Here is a 27593-nt window from a genome sequence, read left to right as displayed (position 1 = left end):
TTGTGATAGTAGAAGGAAACCATGTTTTAAAATGCTATTTATATGCTCAGACACCTTAGTGAAGGATCATGCCTCTCTGTCTCAAAATAAAAGAAAATGGATTAGAGGTCTCACAACAAATAAATCTCTTTGGAAACCCTTTTTAATGGGTTTTTAATGGGTGCTGCTGATGCCCTGTCCACACCAACCCCTTTTATTAAGCTAGGACAACCAGCCCCCAACTACTCTTTATTTAAAAAAATTTTTTTTTCAATGTTTATTTATTTTTGAGAGAGAGAGGCAGAGCGCTATCAGGGGAGGGGCAGAGAGAGGAGACACAGAATCCGAAGCAGGCTCCAGGCTCTGAGCTATCAGCACAGAGCCCGATGCGGGGCTCGAACCCACGAACCGTGAGATCATGACCTGAGCCAAAGTCAGACACTCAACCGACTGAGCCACCCAGGCCCCCAAGCCCCCAACTACTCTTAAGTGTTGACTGCTAACGACTCAGGGCTCCCCTTTCTCCGGAAGACTGACCTCTGCCCAAGGGAATTGGCTATCCCAGAGATGTCTGGAAACACCCCCCTCCTTGGCTTGTAGCTAATGACTGCATGATCCTGTAAAGGCCAGGGCCCCTTGTCTGAAGCAGGGTTAACTGGTGCCATAAATGCTCCAAAGACACCAGTGGGCTCCTGGTAAGGATAGCTCTGCTTCCTCTTTCCCTGATTTCTCCTCTCCCCTTGCTTCCTTAATCCCTTCCTCCTGAATGCTCCTCCAATAAATCATTTGCAAAAGAATTCCTGTCTCAGGCTCTGCTTCCGGGGAACCCCACCTAAGATATCCTTCAGTTAATTGAGAATGTATTAATGCATTCTAGGTGCTATAGAGTAGTATAAAAATGTGGTATATTTGATGTTCAACATTTACCTTTTCTAATGTCCTTTGAGACTTCTTCTTTTTGCTATGATCTAAAAGTGTGCCGTTTAATTTCCTAGTGTTTTGGTGATTTTCCTGTAATCATTCTGTTATGGATTTTTAGATTAATTCCATTATGATAAGAGGATCTACTTTGTATCATCTATCAGTCATGGTCTAATAATAAAACCACCAGGATATATATGTATATCTATTTTATATATAGATATGACATATGTGATATATATATAATATAATATATATATTATATTATATATATATCCCACTAAGTCTGCTTTTCATATACATGCACATATGTTTATGCTTATATTACATTTATAAGGATTTGTTACAGGGATTTGACCTTATGCAATTGTGGTGCAATCTCTGCAAGGCAGGACAAGCATTTATTTGGAAAGAGAAGGCAGATGTAATGTGTGAAGAACAAGATCCGGAATCCAAAGAATAAGCCCATGAGGACAGGCTGAAATCCATGTTGGTTTTGGTTGCCTCTGACTTTAACGGTATGAGTGTCATGCATTAGCTGGGTCCTTCATCATGAACTCAACACGTAGCTCAGGCCCAGGAGTTGGAGGAGCTAAGGGGGACCCAGGGGAAGTGGGGCAGTTGCAGCCCAGTTGCTGCCTCACACCAAGGAGGTGAGTCAGCATAGCAGTGACAATGGGTGTCAGCTACAAAGTGACTGATGCTTTGCTGCCTCCCTCAGTCTCAAAGCTGAGTCTGTTTTGCGCCCTACCCAAATCCAAAACAAAACCACCCCAGTCCCTCCTTCCTCAACTTGGAACCTATGCACATCTCCTTAAACTGTATTTAATTTTCAAATAAAGACAGTAGCAGCTTCATGTTTCCACTGACCATGACACAGCTATGCCATATACAACCTCAAACACACATCCCTTTCCCCAAAAAAGGATACAAAATCCACCCCTGACACACACTTTTAAAAATCTTTGGATGATGTTTATCTTTGAATTCCAGAAATACTCTTCCTTATCCCTTTTGTGTACTAGCAGCATTATTTTCCCTTAATGATCAGTATCAGTCATCCCAATGAATTAAAGTAACCACTCTCTTTGCCTGTTGATTCAGTGGCATGACAAACCCAAGTGGCTGGCTGGCAGTCTCAAGTTTTAAGAGGAATCATTGTTGTGTCCACTAGTGGAAGGGTTATTCCCTTTGGAAACAAGACCTCCCAACCAGCGAAGCCTAAACTTGTGGGGCTAGGAAGCTAAAACTCTTCTAGTGGATCATTGCAGTTCATAGGGAGAGGATTCACTGTCATGTCCACCCTGTGATTCCCAATCCCATGAATTCTAGGGAAAGAACACCATATATTGTCCACTAATTTAGACCATTTACTGCATTCTGAAGGACATTTCTCCAGCCTTGCAAGATGCTGCCACCATCACTGGGTCATAAAAAGGCTGTTCCACCATTCTTGTAAGCTAATTGTTTCAGGATGATGGAAAACATGGGAAAACCAGTGAACTCTATGATCATGGACCCTTCTCCACATTTCATTTTCTGCGAAATGAGCTCCTGTGTCAGAAGTAATTCAGTGTGTAGTACCATGACAGTGGACTTTTTCTGGAAATCCATGAATGATAGTTTTGGTGGAAGCATTGAGGCAGGAAAGGAAAATCCGTATCCAGAGTCAACTATCTCCTCCAGTGAAAATAAAGCACTATCACTCCCATGGTTGAAGAGGTAAACTTTAATCAACCTGCCACTCAGAATTTGGCCAATTCTCTGGGAATGATGCCATACTGGAAGTATAGCATTGGCTGCTGCTGTTGGCAGACTGGGCAGTCGGGTGTGGCTGTAGCCAGAGTGACCTTGGTGAGCAGAAGTCCATGTTGCTGAGTCTATGCATAGCTCTTATCCCTGCTGCTATGGCCATTTTTTCATTACCCCATTGGGCAATGGCGGGAGTGACTGGGTGATTGAATCAGAACATCACGAGGAAATTGGTGTTTCTGTAAAATCAATCTGTTTGATTGAAACACTTTAGAAAAGAGGGATTAAGTAAAGAAGCAGTTCTGGAAGAAAAAAAGGAAAAGAAACAAACTTAAAATCTAGATAGACACCATAGGTTAGTAATCTCAGGAATATCATACAGCAATATTATTAATGAAAAACAAAACCAAATTATTGAATATTTGAAAGGAATGGGTGATTATTTTTTATCTCCCCATCTTCTCTCTTTTTCTTTTTAAAATTCGTATACCAAGGAGATCAGAAACTACGTGTGAGGCATGAGGGGGCATGGTTACAATCAGCGAATCCTCAGGGTGTTCTGAAGAAACAAATGTTAGGGGATCACAGCTCCCTGCAAATCGTTCTTGCTTTCTAAATCTGCATTTTCTGCTCCCATAGTCTCATTTCCCCTTCAAATCCTGTGTTACTGCTGCAATTTTCTTTCTTTCTTTTTTTTTTAAAGTTTATTTATTTATTTATTTATTTAGAGAGAGAGAGAGAGAGAGACAGTGAGAGTGGGGGAAGGGCAGAGAGAGGGAGAGAGAGAATCCCAAACTGGTTCCACACTGTCAGTGCAGAGCCTGACTCAGAGCTTGAACTCATGAAACTGTGAGATCATGACCTGAGCTGAAACCAAGAGTTGGACGCTCAGCGGACTGAGCCACCCAGGCACCCTTTTGCTACAATTTTCTTCTCTCTAGGGAATGAAAAAATGCATCCTGGATTTATACTTTCCCTGGGGCAGCTGCGTTTCAGTTCACAGATGATATTGTTATTGGTATAAAAAATAGCAAGGATGCATAAATCAGCATTTGGTGGCCAATGTTTTGTTATGTTCAGGTCAATATTACCTAGTAAAATTATTGTATCTTTGTTACCATGTCGTTTGAGTGAGTTTTCCTAATTAATATTTTTTGTGTCTGTTACTGACTGATAAACTGTGTTTTTCTTTTGCTTCTATTACTTCAAAGCCAATTTATCAAACTAACTGGTTTTACAACATTTCATTAGTAGATTCAACCATCTATGTCAATTGATTACTCTTGTATGCCTCTGACCCCAAGATTTTTAAATGATGTGGAAGAGAGATGGCGGTGTAGGAGGATGCTGGGCTCACTGCGTCCTGCTGATCACTTAGATTCCACCCACACTTGCCTAAATAACCCAGAAAACCACCAGAAGACTAGCAGAACAGATTCTCTGGAGCCAAGCGTAGATGAGAGGCCCACGGAAGAGGCTAGGAAGAGCGGAGAGGCGGTGCGCGCTACATGGACTGGCGGGAGGGAGCTGGCGCGGAGGGGCAGCGCGCCGGCAAAGCAGAGCCCCCAGTCTGGCTTGCAAAAGCAGAGGGGCCGGATGGAGTGTGTTCTGACAGCAAGCGGGACTTAACATCTGGAAGGTTATAAGCTAACAGCTCTGCTTGGAGAACGGGAGGGCTGGAGGACAACGGGAGGGAGAGTTGTTGAGCCCCGGACGACAGCTTGGCGGGGAACAAAGGTGCTCACCAGTGCCATCTCCTTCACCCATCCCCCAGCCAAAATTCCCAAGGGAGCCAGTCACAGAACTTGCTTGCACCGTGCAAACACCCAAGGCTGTGCTTCTGCGGATCCATCCCTCTGGCGGCAGGTCTGACTCACTCCCGGTGCCTCAGGGCCCCTCCTGAAGCGGACCTCTGAAAGAAAAGCGAGCTGAGCCTGCCCCTCCTGCCCCTGTGCACCTTGCCAATCCACCCCAGCTAATACGCCAGATCCCCAGCACCACAAGCCTGGCAGTGTGCAAGTATCCCAGACAGGCCACGCCACCCCACAGTGAATCCTGCCCCTAGGAGAGGGGAAGAGAAGGCACACACCAGTCTGACTGTGGCCCCAGCGGTGGGCTGCGGGCAGACATTAGGTCGGACTGCAGCCCCGCCCACCAACTCCAGTTATACACCACAGCGCAGGGGAAGTGCCCTGCAGGTCCTCACCACGCCAGGGACTATCCAAAATGACCAAGCGGAAGAATTCCCCTCAAAAGAATCTCCAGGAAATAACAACAGCTAATGAACTGATCAAAAAGGATTTATATAATATAACAGAAAGTGAATTTAGAATAATAGTCATAAAATTAATCGCTGGGCTTGAAAACAGTATAGAGGACAGCAGAGAATCTATTGCTACAGAGATCAAGGGACTAAGGAACAGCCAGGAGGAGCTAAAAAATGCTATAAATGAGTTGCAAAATAAAATGGAGACAACCACAGCTCAGATTGAAGAGGCAGAGGAGAGAATAGGTGAACTGGAAGATAAAATTATGGAAAAAGAGGAAGCTGAGAAAAAGAGAGATAAAAAAATCCAGGAGTATGAGGGGAAAATTAGAGAACTAAGTGATGCACTAAAGAGAAATAATCTACGCATAATTGATTTTCCAGAGGAGGAAGAGAGAGGGAAAAGTGCTGAAGGTGTACTTGAAGAAATAATAGCTGAGAACTTCCCGGATCTGGGAAAGGAAAAAGGCATTGAAATCCAAGAGGCACAGAGAACTCCCTTCAGACGTAACTTGAATCGATCTTCTGCACGACATATCATAGTGAAACTGGCAAAATACAAGGATAAAGAGAAAATTCTGAAAGCAGCTAGGGATAAACATGCTCTAACATATAAAGGGAGACTGATAAGACTTGTGACGGATCTCTCTACTGAAACTTGGCAGGCCAGAAAGGAATGGCAGGAAATCTTCAATGTGATGAACAGAAAAAATATGCAGCCGAGAATCCTTTATCCAGCAAATCTGTCATTTAGAATAGAAGGAGAGATAAAGGTCTTCCCAAACTAACAAAAATGGAAGGAATTCATCACCACTAAACCAGCCCTACAAGAGATCCTAAGGGGGATCCTATGAGACAAAGTACCAGAGACCTCGCTACAAGCATGAAACCTACAGACATCACAATGACTTTAAACCCATATCTTTGTATAATAACACTGAATGTAAATGGACTAAATGCGCCAACCAAAAGACATAGGGTATCAGAATGGATAAAAAAACAAGACCCATCTATTTGCTGTCTACAAGAGACTCATTTTAGACCTGAGGACACCTTCATATTGAAAGTGAGGGGATGGAGAACTATTTATCATGCTACTGGAAGTCAAAAGAGAGCTGGAGTAGCCATACTTATATCAGACAAACTAGACTTTAAATTAAAGGCTGTAACAAGAGATGAAGAAGGGCATTATATAATAATTACAGGGTCTATCCATCAGGAAGAGCTAACAATTATAAATGTCTATGTGCCGAATACGGGAGCCCCCAAATATATAAAACAATTACTCACAAACATAAGCAACCTTATTGATAAGAATGTGGTAATTGAAGGGGACTTTAACACCCCACTTACAGAAATGGATAGATCATCTAGACACACGGTCAATAAAGAAACAAGGGCCCTGAATGGTACATTGGATCAGATGGACTTGATAGATATATTTAGAACTCTGCATCCCAAAGCAACAGAATATACTTTCTTCTCAAGTGCACATGGAACATTCTCCAAGATAGATCACATGCTGGGTCACAAAACAGCCCTTCATAAGTATGCAAGAATTGAGATCATACCATGCATACTTTTAGACCACAATGCTATGAAGCTTGAAATCAACCACAGGAAAAAGTCTGGAAAACCTCCAAAAGCATGGAGGTTAAAGAACACCCTACTAAAGAATGAATGGGTCAACCAGGCAATTAGAGAGGAAATTAAAAAATATATGGAAACAAACGAAAATGGAAATACAACAATCCAAATGCTTTGGGATGCAGCGAAGGCAGTCCTGAGAGGAAAATACATTGCCATCCAGGCCTATCTCAAGAAACAAGAAAAATCCCAAATACAAAATCTAACAGCACACCTAAAGGAACTAGAAGCAGAACAGCAAATACAGCCTAAACCCAGCAGAAGGAGAGAAATAATAAAGATCAGATCAGAAAAAAACAATATAGAATCTAAAAAAACTGTAGAGCAGATCAATGAAACCAAGAGTTGGTTTTTTGAAAAAATAAACAAAATTGACAAACCTCTAGCCAGGCTTCTCAAAAAGAAAAGGGAGATGACCCAAATAGATAAAATCATGAATGAAAATGGAATTATTACAACCAATCCCTCAGAAATACAAGCAATTATCAGGGAATACTATGAAAAACTATATGCCAACAAACTGGACAACCTGGAAGAAATGGACAAATTCCTAAACACGCACACACTTCCAAAACTCAATCAGGAGGAAATAGAAAGCTTGAACAGACCCATAACCAGCGAAGAAATTGAATCAGTTATCAAAAATCTCCCAACAAATAAGAGTCCAGGACCAGATGGCTTCCCAGGGGAGTTCTACCAGACATTTAAAGCAGAGATAATACCGATCCTTCTCAAGCTATTCCCGAAAATAGAAAGGGAAGGAAAACTTCCAGACTCATTCTATGAAGCCAGTATTACTTTGATTCCTAAACCAGTTAGGTTTAGATTCCTAAACCAGAGACCCAGTAAAAAAAGAGAACTACAGGCCAATATCCCTGATGAATATGGATGCAAAAATTCTCAATAAGATACTAGCAAATTGAATTCAACAGCATATAAAAAGAATTATTCACCATGATCAAGTGGGATTCATTCCTGGGATGCAGGGCTGGTACAACATTTTCAAATCAATCAACGTGATACATCACATTAATAAAAGAAAAGATAAGAACCATATGATCCTGTCAGTCGATGCAGAAAAAGCATTTGAGAAAATTCAGCAACGTTTCTTAATAAAAACCGTCGAGAAAGTCGGGATAGAAGGAACATACTTAAAGATCATAAAAGCCATTTATGAAAAGCCTACAGCTAACATCATCCTCAATGGGGATAAACTGAGAGCTTTTTTCCTGAGATCAGGAACACGACAGGGATATCCATTCTCACTGCTGTTGTTTAACATAGTGTTGGAAGTGCTAGCATCAGCAATCAGACAACAAAAGGAAATCAAAGGCATCAAAATTGGCAACGATGAAGTCAAGCTTTCACTTTTTGCAGATCACATGATATTATACATGGAAAATCCGATAGACTCCACCAAAAGTCTGCTAGAACTGATACATGAATTTAGCAAAGCTGCAGGATACAAAATCAATGTACAGAAATCAGTTGCATTCTTATACACTAATAATGAAGCAAGCAACAGAAAGACAAATCAAGAAACTGATCCCATTCACAATTGCACCAAGAAACATAAAATACCTAGGAATAAATCTAACCAAAGATGTAAAAGATCTGTATGCTGAAAACTATAGAAAGCTTATGAAGGAAATTGAAGAAGATATAAAAAAATGGAAAAACATTCCGTGCTCATGGGTTGGAAGAATAAATATTGTTAAAATGTCAATACTACCCAAAGCTATCTACACATTCAATGCAATCCCAATCAAAATTGCACCAGCATTCTTCTCGAAGCTAGAACAAGCAATCCTAAAATTCATATGGAACCACAAAAGGCCCCGAATAGCCAAAGTAATTTTGAAGAAGACGACCACAGCAGGAGGCATCACAATCCCAGACTTTAGCCTCTACTACAAAGCTGTAATCATCAAGACAGCATGGTATTGGCACAAAAACAGACACATAGACCAATGGAATAGATTAGAAACCCCAGAACTAGACCAACAAACGTATGGCCAACTAATATCCAATGGAAAAAAGACAGTCTCTTTAACAAATGGTGCTGGGAGAACTGGACAGCAACATGCAGAAGGTTGAAACTAGACCACTTTCTCACACCATTCACAAAAATAAACTCAAAATGGATAAAGGACCTGAATGTGAGACAGGAAACCATAAAAACCCTAGAGGAGGAAACAGGAAAAGACTTCTCTGACCTCAGCTGTAGCAATTTCTTACTTGACACATCCCCAAAGGCAAGGGAATTAAAAGCAAAAATGAACTATTGGGACCTCATGAAGATAAAAAGCTTCTGCACAGCAAAGGAAACAATCAACAAAACTAAAAGGCAACCAACGGAATGGGAAAAGATATTTGCAAAGGACATATCAGATAAAGGGCTAGTATCCAAAACCTATAAAGAGCTCACCAAATTCCACACCCAAAAAACAAATAACCCAGTGAAGAAATGGGCAGAAAACATGAATAGACACTTCTCTAAAGAAGACATCCGGATGGCCAACAGGCACAGGAAAAGATGCTCATCATTCCTCATCAGGGAAATACAAATCAAAACCACACTCAGATATCACCTCACGCCAGTCAGAGTGGCCAAAATGAACAAATCAGGAGACTATAGATGCTGGTGAGGATGTGGAGAAACAGGAATCCTCTTGCACTGTTGGTGGGAATGCAAACTGGTGCAGCCGCTCTGGAAAACAGTGTGGAGGTTCCTCAAAAAATTAAAAATAGACCTACCCTATGACCCAGCAGTAGCACTGCTAGGAATTTACCCAAGGGATACAGGAGTACTGATGCATAGGGGCACTTGTACCCCAATGTTCATAGCAGCACTCTCAACAATAGCCAAATTATGGAAAGAGCCTAAATGTCCATCAACTGATGAATGGATAAAGAAATTGTGGTTTATATACACAATGGAGTACTACATGGCAATGAGAAAGAATGAATATGGCCCTTTGTAGCAACGTGGATGGAACTGGAGAGTGTTATGCTAAGTGAAATAAGCCATACAGAGAAAGACAGATACCATATGGTTTCACTCTTATGTGGATCCTGAGAAACTTAACAGAAACCCATGGGGGAGGGGAAGGAAAAAAAAAGAGGTTAGAGTGGAAGACTGCCAAAGCATAAGAGACTGTTAAAAACTGAGAACAAACTGAGGGTTGATGGGGGGTGGGAGGGCGGGGAGGGTGGCTGATGGGTATTGAGGAGGGCACCTGTTGGGATGAGCACTGGGTGTTGAATGGAAACCAATTTGACAATAAATTTCATATATTAAAAAAATAATAAAAAATAAAATAAAATAAATGATGTGGAAGAGGGGCCCCTGGGTGGTTCATCGGTTGAGTGTCTGACTGTAGATTTTGGCTCAGGTCATGATCTCACAGTTTGTGAGTTTGAGCCCCACATTGGGGTCTGAGCTGAACAGCATGGAGCCTGCTTTGGATTCTCTGTCTCCCTCTCTCTGCCACTCCCCCACTTGTTCTCTATCTCTCTCTCTCAAAATAAATAAAGACACGTTTAAAAATAGACAAACAAAATGATGTGAAGAGAAAAGCACTAGCCCAGGAGTGAGAGTTACATGGCTGCCAGTCTCGGCTTTGCCTCTAAGGATGGGGGGTACTTCATTTACGTCATTTATGGCCTACAGTTTATCCATTGATCAAACAAAAGAGCTGCACCAAAGATCCACTCCGAAGGAAATACTAAAAGACTGTTCTATAAGAAAAAAGGAAAATAATTGAAGGGGGAAGAAAGAAATGAAGAACAACTAAAAATACATATATAAAACATCATTCATATGTATATACACATATATATGCCTAAAATTATAGACTTATAACACAAAACAGTAACATTCAGAGAGATAAATGAAAAAAAATATTCTGAAGTCTCTGTATTGAACAGGAAGAAGATAAAAATTCCAGTCAATATTGCATTATTGGATTTTAATAAATATTTGGTTTGCCAGAATTTAGTTTAGGACTTTTGCACACATATATATTTGAGATATCTCTCTCTCAAATTCTATGTATGAATGTAAATATAATATAAAATATATAATGCATGTATATAGAATTCTACATATAGTCTATATATAAAACAATGCATCATGATGAAATTGAGTTAATTTCAGATTAGTTTCACATTTGAAAATAAATCTGAGTGTATCACCCATGTAATATTTCTGCCAAAATGTTTAATGTGAATTTAGTCATGAGGAAAATTATACAAGTTCAAATTGAAAAACATTCTACAATACATCCAACTGGCTTGGAATCTTCAAAAATGCCAATGTGATGAGAGAAAAAAAATAGGGAAATATTCTAGATTAAAAAAGACTAAACAGAAGTGACAACTAAATGCTTCGCAGGATCCTTGATAGGTTTCTGAATTTTTTAAAAAAAAGGCTTATCAAGGACAGTATTGACACAGTTTAGGAAATTTGGATAGGAGTTGAATATTAGATAATGTTATAAATTAATGTTAAATATCTCTAATATGATAATTGATTTATAGGAGAATTCCCTTGCTTAGGGGGGAAAACAAGGTGAAATATTTAAGGTAAGTTGACTTGATATTAGCAACTAAATCTCATATGGCTCAAATGGCTTAGCCAAAGCCAAAAAGTTTGTGTGTAATAGTATATAGCCAGAAAACCAAGTGGAACAAAATATTACAATTGGTGAATCCAGGTGAAGGATATATAGAATTTGCATTACTATATGAAGCTTACTTGAAGGTTGAAAAATTTTCAAAATAAAAACTTGGGGAAAATATAGAAAAAATGTAAAATACAATAAAATGATATAACAAAACATATAGTGGTTATTGATGTGAAGGAAGTCAACAATGAAATCCAAAGGATAATGTAAAGTGGCTTTAAGAGAACACATAATTAAAGGAATTCCATAAAGAAAAGACTGGAGCATTGATGGAAAATACACAGGCATCACAAAGGAATAAGTAAAACTGTACTCTCAGATGAAATATTATATATGTATAAGTCCAAAAGAATGGACAAACGTTTGGAATTTGCAAGTAAGTTTAGCAAGTTTGCTGAAATAAAGTCAATATGCAAAAATCAACTTTATTTCTAAATGCCAGGAATACGTGGAAAATGAAATTTAAAAAACGATGTTATTTGCTATGGCACTAAAAATATATCAAATATCTCTGAGTAAACTAACAAAATGTAGACTCATCAAAGCATAGATTCCTTGCTTCAGAGCCATCAGGAGGTCTTGAATTTTCCCCACTTCTACTTCAGCTTGATGTCCTTTCTTGGAATTTGAGCTTTTTTCTTTCTCTCCCTGAGGAACACCCATCTCCTTCCTCTTTACAAAGAGCCCAGTATAAAGCCTGTGTATCTGCTTGCCTATACAGCCCACAAAGGAAGTCTTCCCACTTAGGTGAGTACCAAGTCTTATTAGAAGGATGTAGGCAGGAAAACTCATTGCTCTTTTTATTTTTAAATTTTTTAATGTTTATTTGTTTTTGAGACAGAGCATGAGTGGAGGAGGGGCAAAGAGAGTGGGAGACACAGAATCCGAAGCAGGCTCCAGGCTCCGAGCTGTCAGCACAGAGCCTGATGTGGGGCTCAAACTCACAAACTCACAAGTCATCATGACTTGAGCTGAAGTCAGATGTTAACTGACTGAGCCTCCCAGGAGCCCCGAACACTCACTGCTCTTTAAGGCTTCGCTAGTAAAGGACACCTGTGGCTGTTCTCCCAGTCCCCAAAAGTATGATTCAGCTGGACATACTTGGCAGTTGGAGTCACCTTCACACTAGGTTCTTGACCTGTGGAGTAAGAGCTATCATAGTGGAGAAGACCAGGTGGAAGCCTCCGACTGCCCTTCTACACACCTGCCCTCACTCTCTCCTACCAAGATGATAAGTCAAAGACAATATCATATTCTGGGTATTGATGGTGGAGATTGGTGCCGCTCTTAAAAGTCTAAAGGATGTAGGGGTGGCTGTTCCTATCATTTCCCCTCTTAACTAGCCGACTTGGCTTCTACAGAAACCAGGTTGATAACTGGGAAGTGACTTTACACTATTGCAGACTCAACCAAGCAGTAGCCCCAATTGCAGCTGCAGTGCTAGACGTGGTGGTGTTGCTAGAGCAGGTGACTAAGGCCTCAAGTACATGATATGTGGTCATTAATTTGGGGAATATGTTTATTTTAACCCAATCAGAAAAAAAAAACCAGAAACAGTTTGCCTTCTTTTGGAACTGATGCTATTCTTTCTTTACACTTCCGCTCCAGAGCTAACGTCAACTCTCCTGCCCTCTGTCATAACGCAGCCTCAAGAGATCTGGACTATCTGGGCATTCTGAAGAATATCAGTGACTCATTACAGATGACATCGTTCTGATCTTGTAGGAAGAGAGGTAATATACTGGAATACACTATATAGTATCCTAGAGTATGCTAGTATATTAGAAACCTCTGTAAGACATGTTTGCTCAAGAAGGTGGAAGATGAACCCTACCAAGAATCAGGGATCTATCATTTCAGTAAAAGGGATGATGGCCACATTATAGATACACACAACGGTGGCCTTGAAAGACAGTGGCAAGGGAAAAATTTCCAATGGTAGAACTTTGAGTTGTGCGTCAGATCATCCACTTGGTGTGTAAAGGAGAAGTGAGGTGATCATGTGTATGGATTCATGAGCAGTGGTGAATGGCTTGGTCAGCTGGTCAGGAGCCTGAAAGAAAGTGTCAGAGCCTGTGACAAAGGGGGTAATGGGTAAAGGCACAGGAATGAATACATGGAGTACACATCACATGTTAAAACGTTTTTGTATCACCTGTTAACATCCACCAAAAAGCACCCACCATGGAAGAGGTACTGCACAACCAAGCAGACAAAATGACTTGGCTAGCTACTTCACAAAAGGCAAAGTGGGTACATGCGCAGAGTGGTCATAATGGCAGAGATGGAGGCAATGTGTTGGCCTACAGCATGGACTCCCACTTGCCAAGACAGATGTAACTATTGCCCCTTCTGAATACCTAATCTGCCTGCAGCAGAGACCAAGAGTGAGTCCCTGACATGACACTATCCCTTGAGATCAACTGGCCTCTTGGTGACAAATTGACTACATTGGGCCCCTTCAGTCTCGGAAGAGCCAGTGGTTTATTTGCACAGGAATAGACATCTATTTAGGGTATGGGTTTGCCTTTGGGTCTCCTACTTACAGAGCCTAAGCTATAACCACAATATAGGGGCTTATAGAGTGCCTGAGACACATGGAATCCCACAAAATATCATCCAAAGGGGAATCCACTTTACAATGAAAATGGGTAGGGCGGGCCCATGACCATGAAATAGGCTGGTTGTATTACATTTACATTATCCAGAAGCTGCCACTCTGGTAGAGCATTGGAATGCCCTTCCCGAATAAAGGTACAGCTAAGGAGCCCACTTAAAGGTCATACTCTGTAAGGATGGGGTGCTATCCTTCAGATGGCAGTATCTGCACCCAGTCAGGGACCTCCATAAGGCACTGTGTGTCCCCAGGAGGATCCTAGATCCAAGGGGTGAAACCAGGAATGGCCCCACTTACCATCGATGACTCAGTGTAGAATTTTGTTTTTCCTATCCCTACAGCTTTGGAATCTGTAGCATTGGAGCCTCTGGTCCCCAAAGGGGTATACTTTTGGGGAGGGACAAAGTCAGAGTTCCACTAAACTGTAAGCTCCAACTGACACATGAGGACCTTGGACGCCTTGCATCTAGAAAGCAGGAGTTGGAGTCACCATATTGGCAGAGTTAATTGACCTTTATCTGTAGGAGGAGGTAGCACTGCTGTTCCACAGCGGGGGAGGCAGGACATCTGTGAAACTCAGATGGTACACTTTGATATCTCTTGGTACTCCTTGTCTAATTGTAGCTGTGAACGGATAGTGCCTCAGCCCCGGCTTGAGAAGGGCATAGTTTCCAGAGGAATGAGGGTTTGAGACACACCACTACTAGGACGTCCAGAAGTGATGGCCAAAGGTGAGTGGAATGTCAGTAGTGGAGAAGGGAGATGATGAGTACCGGTTGTGGCCCTGAGACCACTTGCAGTGACAGGAGTTGTAGTTTGCTCCACGAAGCTCACTCTTCTAAGTCTCCCCTGAGAAAGAGAGATGCACTAAGGAATCGCTGAAGAGCTGCTCCCCAGATGTGTGGGCAAGTGGATCCATGTGGTACAAGGGGCAGACTATGGCAGCCATGGGTGTGCTGCTCCGTTTCCCTTCAAGAGGGAGCCTCTGGTGAGGAGTGCAGTCAGCCGACAGCCGCTAGCTACAGCATCTTCAAGATCCACAGCAGCATTCAAGCTGGATATGTGTTCCCTGGGAGCTCCCAGCCAGTGAGGGGAGACAGTAGGGCTACCAGGGCCCGGTCATCTCTGCCCAGCAGTTCTTTATGGGCAAGCCGTGCACTGGCAGAGACTTTTCACAGAGCTGCATCTCAGTCCAGGCTCTTCCTGCTCAAATCTTCCCTCTGACTCTTCTCTTTTCATCCATGTCAGACCTGAAAGCTTTTCCTGACTACTGCTTCTTTGCTTCTTTATCTTTCACAGGAGTTACCCCCAAGCCATCTCTTGTACTTTCAACTATCTTGGGACTCAATCTAGAGACCCAGAGGACCCAAACTGACACCCAATTGTGACATCACGGAAACAAAGGGATTACCAGGAACCTCACACACAGGTAGTCTCTGTTACATCCAGGAACATGTCATTTATTTCCAGATCTCTCCTCCTTATTATGGAAATCTAATTTATAGGCAAGGAAGAAGAGTGGGAGTATATCAAAGAATAAAGTCTTAATTTTCTATTTTATACTTGGAAACATATAACGTGGGTATGGGTTGCTTTTGCCTTCTGCAATGAGAAAAGAGAACAAACATTGACCATGCCCATGAGAGGGTGCTTATAGGGGTGTTGACCTGTGTTGTGAAAGATCTGATGATGTGCTCCTTAGAAGCCAACCACAGATATCTCTATACCCCCTCCTCTTTGCCAGCTCCTGGGAACCAACCTCAGCATTATCCAGCCAGAATCCACAGGGTCAATTATATTTTTAGGAGGAAAAAAGTATTTAATAATGAGACTTTGCTTTTTTAAATAGCTTTTTAATTAATGACAAACTCAGAAAGGAAGATTTTACATTTTCCTCTCAACATCCCTCTCAGTTATCATGAAACAGCCACAGCAGAATTATTCTCTCTTTTTTATGCAACAAAACCCAAAATACAAAGTTTAATAAGTATTAGGAAGGCAATAGAGAGATAATGGGAAGTCAATACTAAAATACTAAAATTCAAATTTCTTCCAAGTTCAGTATATTGGCCTCCAAGTGAATGTCTCACGATATCAGCATGTTGCAAAGAGAATCTGGAGGTCCCATATTTCCTCACTTCCCTTTGCAATGTGTGGTTAGAAGTGTGTGTGTGTGTGTGTGTGTGTGTGTGTGTGTGTGTTTGTACGTGGGCACGCGCGCCCAAAGCTCCCTCTCTTGTGTGTGTGGGAGTGTGCTGGGTACTGATAAACTTGATGAGAAAGGAAGATGATTGGATGGAAGTTAATTTCCTAACTGCCAGGTAAATGAGTGGACAAGGCGTCACAACCTGACTTAGAGCTGAGGTCTCCTCACTGAGCACAGTGCTTTGACTACTGCTGCCGGTCCGGCTACATCTTTGTGTTTCTGAATATATTTCTTGTGTTCTTTGCTGCCGCCAGGCCCCCACCACGACTCCACAAGATCTTGATTTACCTAATCCTCTGCCAGAAGTCTGATTTATCCATTTACTTCTTTTTTTTAAAAAAAATGTTTATTTATTTCTGAGACAGAGGGTTTGCATGAGTGAGGGAGAGGCAGAGAGAGAAGGAGACAAAATCTCAAGCAGGCTCCATGCTGTCAACGCAGAGCCGGATGCACGCCTTGAACTCACAAACCGTGAGATCAAGACCTGAGCTGAAACCAAGAGTTGGATGCTTACCCAACTAAGCCACCCAAGTGCCCCTGATTTATCCATTTGCTTCTTAACATTTGCTGTATGTGATTTTTTCCAAATGGCTTTGATTTTTACTACCCCTAGTGTTCTGTGCAAAACAAGGGTACGCTTTTCTAGTAAAAATGTTTTGGTTTACATCATCTTTGATTATAGCCCCAAAATATATATAAATTAAATCAATAAAGAATGGTTCATTCATATTTTAAGGCACCATGTCTCTAAAGTTAAGGAACCTATTGTACTTTGCTCTCTTATTTCAAACATTAACACATGAGAAGTAAAACCGCCAACTTAATACTCAGTTTGAATCATAAGTTTAGTAGAATAAATAAAGTACTTTCAGAAATCGCAAGTAGGGAATTAACAGGCTAGAGGCTGAACTAATAATCTTGACATGGTTTGGTTTTCACTCGGCTTATTCTTTTCACTCTGTTACCTTTTTATTTACACATCTAAATGAAATGCAAATTCTACTGTTAGAGGGTACAACACAGGTACTAACCGAAGAGACACTTCCATTCATTCTCTATAACCCTGGATATTTATCCTGCTTTAAAATGTTAATCTCTCATGTCTTGAGCCTCTTACTGAGCAGCGAGTGCTTATCTGTGCACAATCCATTTCTCTTTCGGCTGGGATTTTCTCTGGGATCCGAGGTGCCTTCACTGAGCAATTCCGAGTGTGCTTCGTTAGGCATCTGCAAGACAGGCGCAGGCGCACAAACTCCAGCAGGCGCGCCCCCCTCCGAGCCGCCCGGCCTCTGCAGGGCCGACTCAACAGGCCAGCAGGCAAACAGGACGCTATGACACTGGCTGTTCCTCTCTAACCCTGGTGAGTATCTTCTGTGGACCTTTGAAATGTGAGGTCAGCATAAAATCTGGGACTCCAGGGGCGCCTGGGTGGCTGGGTCGGTTAAGTGTCCGACCTCAGCTCAGGTCATGATCTCACAGTTTGTGGGTTCAAGCCCCACATGGGGCTCTGTGCTGCTAGCTCAGAGCCTGGAGCCTGCTTCGGATTCTGTGTCTCCTGCGTTCTCTGCCCCTCCCCCGCTCTTCTCATTTTCTCTCTCTCTCTCTCTCTCTCTCTGCTTCCCTCTCAAAAATAAATGAACATTAACAAAATTAAAAAAAAATCTGGGACTCCAAGCCAAAATTTCAGAAACGTGTTCGCTAACTCTAGCATCTGATTCTCATTGAGAACTCCCTTTTTTGTAGGCTCCTTTTCAATGCTTGCTCAGTTCTTAGCTACGATTCTGTCCTAGTCTTGACAAGCTACTCTTAAACTGCAGGTAAGAATTGATTTCTAGAATCGGTTTGTGTTCCACCAAGAAACAGAAGCAGTCCTGTTAGCAAACCATTTTCTCTCAAAGGGCCTAATGTTTTTCCATGAGAAGGACCTTGCTGAGGGTGCCGTATGTGCAGGCAGCTTCGAGGCACTGAGTGTTCCTTTGTGTGTCCAAGTCATAAACAAATAGCAAATTATGCAACAAAGCCTCTCAAGTTTTTGCCTCTCTGTTTCCTGAGCTGGGGAGCACTTTCTCACACCCTGGGCGGCTCAGGGAGAGAATGGAAAGGCCCTCCTTTGGAAGCACATCAAATGCAGAAACTAGGCCACTTGGTGCCAGATGGTTCTCAGGCCCCAGAATTTGAAGTTTATACTTTAGTTCACTTCAGGACCAAACCCTGGCATTTTGGAGCCACCCTGCTAACGCTTCTGCTGCTTTTAAAGAGTGATGTGCAGCGGGGCGCCTGGGTGGCGTAGTCGGTTAAGCGTCCGACTTCAGCCAGGTCACGATCTTGCGGTCCGTGAGTTCGAGGCCCGTGTCAGGCTCTGGGCTGATGGCTCAGAGCCTGGAGCCTGTTTCCGATTCTGTGTCTCCCTCTCTCTCTGCCCCTCCCCCATTCATGCTCTGTCTCTCTCTGTCCCAAAAATAAATAAACGTTGAAAAAAAAATTTTTTTTTTAATTTTTAAAAATAAAAAAAAAAAAGAACATGACAGTTGTCAATTATAGGGTACATATTAACAAGGCAAGATTGATGGCAATAAACTTGTAGAGATTATAAAATATCTTTAAAAGTCTGTGATAGGGGCGCCTGGGTGGCGCAGTCGGTTAAGCGTCCGACTTCGGCTCAGGTCATGATCTCATGGTTTGTGAGTTCTCGCCCCGCGTCGGGCTCTGTGCTGACAGCTCAGAGCCTGGAGCCTGCTTCCGATTCTGTGTCTCCCTCTCTCTCTGCCCCTCCCCTGCTCACACTCTGTCTCTCTCAAAAATAAATAAACATTAAAAAAAAAATAATAATGGTGTGCGGGAATCCGAGGCAGCGTCAGGTGACCCTCCAACAGGAGGATGCTTAGGACATTTTTAATCATTTCTCTTTTTATTTTGAAGGCCCTCTTTGCAGGCTGGAGGAGTTTTTTTTGGAAGGAGGGTATGGGAGTGATCCAGTAATAATGGTTCTTTGGTTTTATTCCTTTCAAGTGGTAGGATGCTTGCCTTGAAATTTAATTGTGCACTCAAAACTGCAACAGTAAGCCAACCCTAGCAAAGGTGGATTTTATTCTAAAAATTATTGTACAGTTTTTTTTTAAATTTGCATTCCTTTCAGTTAATTTTCCAAAGTTTTAACCTTTTCCTCTAAAAACAGAGTAGCAGACTCTTACCTTTGTTCTGCATGGAGTATTCTCAGAGGTCACACTCTCACTTTTGGCTCCGATGGCTTCTTCCACAACTACATCAAGGGAGATATAGTGGAGAAGACAGGATAACATAAAATATTAAAACAAACATTTTTGGGGCCCCTGGGTGGCTCAGTCGGTTAAGCATCCAACTTCAGCTCAGGTCATGATTTCGCAGTCCCTGAGTTCGAGCCCTGCATCAGACTCTATGCTGACAGCTTCAGATTCTGTCTCCCTCTCTCTCTGTCCCTCCCCATCTTGTTCTCTCTCTCTCTCAAAAATAAATAAACATTGAAAAAAATTAAAAAAAAAATTGTGGTATCTATAGAAGTACGCTTCATGAAGAATCAAGTAAATGTAATGTGTTTAAAACATGTCACCATTAGAATTGCTGCTTTTAAACTTTTATTGCAGCATTCCATCATTATCATTTACAAGTGGCACTGAACCTGCTAGGTGTGCCTCCTTCACGTTATTCAAAGGAAATTCGGGGCGCCTGGGTGGCTCAGTCGGTTAAGCCGCCGACTTCGGCTCAGGTCATGATCTCACGGTCCGTGAGTTCGAGCCCCACGTCGGGCTCTGTGCTGACAGCTCAGAGCCTGGAGCCTGTTTCAGATTCTGTGTCTCCCTCTCTCTGACCCTCCCCCGTTCATGCTCTGTCTCTCTCTGTCTCAAAAATAAAAATAAACGTTAAAAAAAAATTTCAAAGGAAATTCTTTGGCCCACGGTCAGTAATGCTCCAGCTCTGAAGTGACTTTGAAGCAATGGTGACAGATTTGCCTATCCTACACTCTTCCACCCGGCCCTTCAGAAGGACCCGCGTTAATGCAGTGTGTGAGAAAAGTGTGCCAGGGGTGAGTGTGAGTGTGCCCTTGGTCCAAAGACAGTGACTACATCACAAATAACTTGGGCTGACTCTCAACTTTTCCAAGATCGATCATCTATGTTGTATGCTCTGTTATTCCTGGCTTCTCAGCCTTACCCTAACCCCAAACGTCTGAGAAGGGAGCAGAGAAGTTGAATCTTAAAGATATAACTATGCAACCCCAAAATATCTTAACGTTGGACAGTACGTTATGTGTTTCAACATGGTCTTTACATTCCTAGTTTACTTTCTTTTTTTTTTTTTTTAACGTTTATTTATTTTTGAGACAGAGAGAGACAGAGCATGAACGGGGGAGGGGCAGAGAGAGAGGGAGACACAGAATCGGAAGCAGGCTCCAGGCTCTGAGCCATCAGCCCAGAGCCCGACGTGGGGCTCAAACTCACGGACTCACGGACCGTGAGATTGTGACCTGAACTGAAGTCGGACGCTTAACCAACTGAGCCACCCAGGCGCCCCATACATTCCTAGTTTACTTTCAATCTCAGTTTATGCTCATAACAGAAAAACAAATTAACCTACCGAATTATATAATATAGGTAAGCAAAAGCTAAATTCCTATGACAGGGATAATTCTGAATGGCAAAAAAAAAAAAACCCTCAAAAGTTAAATGTAATAAGTAAAATAGACAAGTCAAACAGTTCAGCATATAGCAAATAACTGTTGACCTGTAACCTGTAATTTTTATTAATAACGTTTCTCGCGTTTTCATGGTACAATGCCGAAATACCATATCCTCCCGCGTCTGTGGTGCATAGTACAATGCAGACATGCAGTATTTGAAAAGCAAAAACAGATAAGGGCGCCTGGGTGGCTCAGTCGGTTAAGTGTCTGACTCTTGATTTCGGCTCAGGTCATGATCTCACAGTTTGTGGGATCGAGCCCTGAGTTGGGGCTTGGTATTTTCTCTCTCTCCCTTGCTCTCTGCCCCTCCTCCACTCTCTCTCTCTCTGTCAAAAATAAATAAAATAAACTTTAAAAAAAGTGAGAACCAATAAAAATAAAGTTGTGTCAGTTCCTTAAAAACCTAGATCTGTAGTTACGGGAGTGCAAACAGAAATTTTTGATTTAACTAAGAGTCTACATAGTTATTATTTTCTTTTTCTAGTTCTATATACAAAGTCATATGTTCATGTCCAACTGCCTTCACTTCTGTCATGAAGAACAAGCACAGTCATGTATGACTGGGTGTGGGACAAGGTGGCATCTTAAACATCTGTGAACAGACCTGTTAGAATCTCATCGAGTTGGTCCACCATAAACTTGGCATCTTCTTCAGTGAAGCACATAGGTGGTTTTATTTTAAGCACATTTCTATGAGGTCCGTCGGCACTGAGAAGCACTTGCTTTTCTTTCATCCTAATTAGTGCGGAAATATATGTGAGTGCACACAAATGGTAACTAAGATTATTTAAGAATGATGTAGGGGTGCCTGGGTGGCTCAGTTAAGCATCGACTCTTGATTTCAGCTCTGGTCATGATCTCGGGGTCAAGAGATCCAGCCCCGCATTGGGCTCCACACTGATCGCACAGAACCTGCTTGGGATTCTCTGTCTCCCTCGCTCTCTTCCCCTCCCCCGCTTGCAAAAAGGTTCCCTCCCTCTTTAGAGAGAAAAAGAAAAGAAAAGAAAAAAAGAATGATGTGAACACAGAGCAGTTCAATATTCTCATGCACGTGTCTCAAACTTCCCTTATTTGGAGAGGTGGGAGGAAGTAAAGGAAGCTTTCAAATGGGGGGGGGAGGGGCATCTTTCAAGCCAGGACACCAGTCAGGTGTGGGGGGTGTATTTACTTGTAGATGACATGTTGAGCCTCATCTGTGGCAGGGGTCCTTTTCTGCTGGTCTTTCACCAAGTCAATTCCAATAAACAGGCCAATGCCCCTGAGGAAGGTAAAGAAAGAAAACTTGACAGATACTCTATCAGACACTGCACTGTCACAAAAGATTAACATTGTCCCCAAACCTCATTTTCATTTGAAGCTGGATATGATTCCCTGTAGGGGTAACTGTTACTGATTCTAACTAATCCAAGATACCAACCCACTGTCACAGGTCTTTCTAGTTTTTGAACCAAGTTGTTTTTCTCATCCAGCTTTTTTTTTCTTTACTTAATTGTAAAAGAGAAGTCTTAAAAACAACCTTCTCATACTACTTAGCTTCTCAGGACATTAATGATGATAAATATGTAAAGTTTATATATATCTATGAAAAATATCAAGTTTTCCGGGATGTCATTTTATTTATTTATTTATTTGTTTGTTTGTTTATTTATTATTTAATGTTTATTTTTGAGAGAGAGAGAATGAGTGGGGGAGGAGCAAAGGGAGAAGGGGATACAGACAGAGCTCAGAAGCGGGTTCCATGTTAAGGCAGAGAGCCCAATGTGGGGCTCGAACCCGTGAACCTTGAGATCATGATCTGAGCCGCAGTTGGATGATTAACCTACTGAGCCATCCAGGCGCCCCTCCTGGATGTCATTTTCAATAATTTTTGAAAAATTATTTAGAGTTACTTTAAGTTCCTTCTTCTCATCTTTTACAGGCTGAAATTATACCGGCTTTATTTATTTATTTATTTATTCATTGAAGTATAAAAGTCAAGAAAGGTATACACCCAAAAGTTAACAGTGGTGATATCAGGGTTCTGGATTAAGAAAAAATTTTGTTTTTTATGTTTTTCAGTATTTTCTAGATTAAATTTTATGTAATTTATTTTAAGTTTATAAGATAAGTTATTTTCATTTGGAAAAGTGAGTAACCATATGACAATCTCATGATAAGCACACCTGATATCTCCTATTAAAGTATGTTTAGCCTTCTGTTTATTGAGTAATTCAGTAAGATAATCCCCCACTCTCGTGGCATTTCCTTGAAGGTCTTCACTTTCAATTACATTCAGGACAGCCAAACCAATAGCAGAAGATACTGGATTTCCTCCATACTGCAGATAAAAGATAAAAACATAATAGTTGAATTAGTGGTATTGCTTCATCTATGAGAAATTTGGCTCATACATAAGCAGATAAAGATATAATTTCAATAAGTTTTTCTCTTGTGATGCAAACTTTCTAGATTTAGGATATAGTGTGATTCTATTTAATTACGACTGAGTGAAAATTCATTCCGAATTGTAGTCTCCATGCCGCATAATTGGTATGAAGGACTATCATGGAATTTATTAGTTCATCCAAACAAAAACGAGACACTGCGTTGGGAACTAAGAATTTCAGAATGTGGTTCAGTGAGGGGGATGTGGACTTCGGTCCCTGGACAGTTGTGTGAAAACAGCTACGCAATGACATTTTCTCCAAATAATTTATGTCCTCGGTTTGAATCTTACTATTAGTTGTCACAAGTCCTAATACACGTACTGCACAAACTATAATAATTTTTCCAAGCTTAAAGTTCATGACTTTTGGGGGTAAAACCAAGGAAATAAAATTTCCCAAAGATAGGAAATTTAGTATCTCCTGTGACAGCCATATAACATTTATAGTACTGTATCATCTAAACACTTTAGAAATGCTTGGGGAATTTAAATGTGATACAAAATAAAGGCGATCATATCATCTGTGAGTGAAACATAACCTGTAGAATTTAGTAAGGCAACCATTTATTACAAGAACAATCAATCATTTTAGGAAGGGGAAAGATACACAAGGAAAAATACAAGAATTATGCCAGACAGAACGAAATATGGTTAGATCCAAGTTTGGCTAGTGTCCTGGGGTGGTTAACTGGCAATACTGAGCTTTATTCTTTACTACATTGGCAAGAAGTGTAAGAACATGCATTATTTTTCCCTCTTAGCATAAACTGGGAGGCCAAAATTTACCGTATTGAAGTATTCCATCCCAGAACTGCTGAAGGCCTCTGCAATTTCTTTGGTTGTTACAACGCATGCCATTGGGTGGCCATTGCCCATTGGTTTCCCCATCGTGACAATATCTGGAACAAAATCTTCACCATGCATTTGGAAGCTCCAGAAATGTTTTCCAACTCGGCCAAAGCCCACCTGAACTTCATCAGCTATAAACACACCTCCTGCTCTGTGTACATATCTGAAAAGCAAAAAGGAAATCTAATGCCTTCGGGTCACGGAGGGTCCCCAAACCCACCCACGAAGATATAGATTATGGAGGACTTGAAAAAATGTCGTTAACTTGAGGTTTGTAATCATTGTCAAAAACATTTCAGCGCTCAAATCCCCAAAGCATCTGCGTGATGTCACTGACTTTGCAATATAATCACATTATTTCCAGACTAGACATGTTCTATATTATGGAGGTTTGTGCTGCTTGATGTAAGCTCTACTGTGGCATTTTAAGTGGGAAGAGAAAGAAGTGAACCAGTAGTGTTTAGCAGGGTTAATCTTCCAATTTTACTGATTGGTAAGCATGGGCACCAGCCAGAGAGGATGCCAGGCTGGGGAATGGAGCAGGGTCCTGGAGGCCCCCTGCTGGACCACATACACCCTTTATTTGCTGGATCTTGGAAAGGTGGAGGGGCTCCGGGGAGTCCCGGTGTGGCAGGCATGCCTAAGTGGCTCTTCACCAGCTAGTCTGCAAGTACTTTGATATTTTAACCAGTATGGCCTTGTAGAACTGTCACAGAGCCTTCAGTCTGACCAAGGATGCCCAAGTCAAGTACATACTCTGCCACTTTCTGGAAGTAGCCTGCTGGAGGAATTATTTGTCCGCCACAACTCTGCATGGATTCAGCAATAAAGGCAGCAATCTACACAAGAGAAGATGGGGTCAAAGTCCATTAGGTTCCCCTTGAACCCCCTAAAAACGAGGACTTTTTATAGAGCAGGTTATTTTGGGTGGGAATGTGCCTGTGGCAGGTGTCAGACAGGCCATTTGATGACCAAGAAAAGATGTCCGTGCTGGAAATGCAAACTGATCTGAAGCATCAGTTTCGGAAATTCCACAGCACCAGTGGAACGGTGGAGAGGGCGACTTCCATTTCTCTGTTACTAATTTACATGCAGTGTTTTCATGAGGACTGGCTGAACGAGAATGATGTTTGGATCAGTCTTTGATATGAACTTCTAAACAATTACCCAGGTTCTAAACCCACTCCTGTGGTGCCTGTTTCCTCAGCTTGGTGAATGAGGATTGCTTGCGCCCGGAATCTGCTCTAAGGAAAGGGGAGAGCGACTTGTGGCCACGCGCTTTAGTTACCGCGCCTTATTTCTAGTTCTTACCCTGACCCAGGCTTAACTCAACGGAATTAGGCAGTTCACAAAAGGAACTGCAGATGAAATGCTCTGGAGGGGAAGAAAATGGGGGGCAGACAATAGATAACACTGAATCAAGCGGAGAAAGCATAGACATAGTATGAGATATGAAGTCAAGAGAACCAGACTACATCTTAGAAACTCTATCACCTTGACTTACGTTCTTCCCTTTGGAATATTTCATTTACTAGCTATAACATGAAGCCACTGGACTTAAGAGATTGCTTCTCTAAAATTCCCTGACCTTGTAAGCACATCTAATATTCGGAAGCATCCATCTTCTATTTGCTCATTGCTTTCAGCGTTCTTAACGGGAAAGCATCAATTCAATAGCTACTGAATGCTAATGTGCTCCAAAAGCTATGGGAACCTTTGCAGCAGGCAAAAAGACCATGTGATCTTAATAATGTAAGCATTTCCCTGGAAGAACTGTTTACCGTTTGTGTAAAGAAGAATAGGCTATGCTTGAATAAGAAAAGCCAAAAAACAAAACGAAACAAAACAAAACAAACAAAAGGAAAGCATATGAAGCTCCCCACAACAGGTAGAGCTGAGGGCTAGCTGCGCAGATAGCACATCTGAAGATTTGGAAAATGAACGGAATGGAAAGAAAACAGTTAAGAAATGCAAATGACTCTCCAGGCACTAAGATAAAAATATTTGAATTGGAAAAAGCAAAGACTTCCTTTTCATCAAAATGGAGGTTTTCTTTATTGCCATGTTGATGCCATAAGCCAGTTTAAACGCAAAGCACATGTCAGGGCGCCTGGGTGACTCAGTTGGTTAAGTGTCCTGTCGGACTTCGGCTCAGGTCATGATCTCGCAGTTCCTGAGTTCAAGCCCTGCGTCGGGTTCCATGCTGACAGCTGGGAGCCTGGAGCCTGCTTCGGATTCTGTGTCTCCCTCTCTCTCTGCCCCTCCCCTACTCGTGCTCTGTCTCTGTGTGTGTGTGTGTGTGTGTGTGTGTGTGTGTGTCTCAAAAATAAATAAACATTCAAGGCAAAGCACATAAGTAACCCCCAAATGGGCTGAGAATTGATGTTAAGCTAGTAGGGTGATGACTGAGAAAATGGAAACTCTTACTCTGGGGGATTCTGGTGCTGTCTTAGAAGTCTAGGTTCAGATTGGAGAAACATCTTTTCTGCCTTGGCTAACCCGGGCTGTGCAGCTTCGGGACAGTTGAACCAGTTCAAGGGAAGCACCAAGGCGTCCTGGGCCTGGGAGCCTGCACTGGTTCTGAGGTCCCAGGACCACTGTGCCTCTTCCCCTCCCTCCATCATTTGGAAGAGTCTTTCCTAATCCTCTCCTCCCCTACCCCTTTGGACCATAGTCTGCCTCCCACTGAGAAGGGGAGAATTAAGCCATAGTGATTGCATTTCTAGAATAAATAAAAATAGATAGTTTTAGAGGCATGATTATAATAATGAACTTTTAAAAATATGAACCAAGTGAAATGTAAGCAGAGAAGAACAAAAAGGACATTGCGCTCTAATCCTTTTCGCCTCTCCAATTCTCACAATGATTTCAATCCATCTTATAAACAATGTTAAGATGTTTTCAAAGCTGCAAATACCAACCTTCCTTCCACTGTTATGAGCTTCTTCAATAATTTTCTTCACTTCATCTGCATAAGCGCCGGCTGGGTCTGCATGATCTTCTCTGTATTTTCCTCTGTAAGTATCTGGAGTTGGTGCCTGAAAACAATCAAATGGTAGAGTTTCTCAAGATTTACTTCTCGGACAAATGAGCCTTAACAAAAAGGCATTTCGGGGTGTCTGGGTGGCTCAGTCAGTGAAGCGTCCAAATCTTGATTTCGGCTCACATCATGATCTCACGGTTCACAGGTTCGAACCCTGAGTTGGGCTCTGTTTTAATGCTTCAACAATTTGATTGATTTCTTTATTGTCTTTCCTATTTATTTTACTTCATAACTCTGTATAATAATTTAGCATAGAGCAATTTAATTTTAAGACATTCATACACAGTAGATTCAACTCTGAATTTCAAGCTGGCATCAGTGACAGAAAAAGTAATTGAAGACCAAAGGCAAAAATAAAATAAAATAAAATAAAATAAAATAAAATAAAATAAAATAAAACAAAATAAAATAAAATGACAACTGTAAATACTAGCTTTCACTACAACTATACTAATTTGCTCATTGTGACACTCATCAATGGATTTT

The 27593-nt window shown here is 41.6% G+C and overlaps 1 protein-coding gene across 5 annotated transcripts in view; it reads right to left on the bottom strand.

Annotated features, from left to right (window-relative positions):
- Positions 1 to 27593, bottom strand: part of ETNPPL (ethanolamine-phosphate phospho-lyase) — a 48278-nt gene that overhangs the window by 2489 nt on the left and 18196 nt on the right. For 2 of the 5 annotated variants that reach the window (XM_019829121.2, XM_045056019.1), the window contains exons 6-14: positions 26986 to 27102; positions 24821 to 24903; positions 24002 to 24227; positions 22953 to 23107; positions 21959 to 22048; positions 21395 to 21525; positions 19268 to 19335; positions 14168 to 17302; positions 2610 to 2954 (exon numbers count right to left, since the gene is read on the bottom strand). In XM_019829121.2, the coding sequence (XP_019684680.2) occupies positions 17174 to 17302; positions 19268 to 19335; positions 21395 to 21525; positions 21959 to 22048; positions 22953 to 23107; positions 24002 to 24227; positions 24821 to 24903; positions 26986 to 27102 (999 nt within the window). In that variant the 3' untranslated portion in view covers positions 2610 to 2954; positions 14168 to 17173. Of the gene's footprint in view, positions 1 to 2609; positions 2955 to 12474; positions 13307 to 14167; positions 17303 to 19267; positions 19336 to 21394; positions 21526 to 21958; positions 22049 to 22952; positions 23108 to 24001; positions 24228 to 24820; positions 24904 to 26985; positions 27103 to 27593 lie in introns of those variants that run through there. The other 3 variants (XM_045056021.1, XM_045056018.1, XM_045056020.1) reach the window with 3 other exon arrangements.

Source organism: Felis catus, chromosome B1 (genome assembly GCF_018350175.1).
Source record: "Felis catus isolate Fca126 chromosome B1, F.catus_Fca126_mat1.0, whole genome shotgun sequence".
In the NCBI taxonomy this organism is placed as follows: domain Eukaryota; kingdom Metazoa; phylum Chordata; class Mammalia; order Carnivora; family Felidae; genus Felis; species Felis catus.
This window is presented reverse-complemented; position numbering and strand designations above follow the sequence as displayed.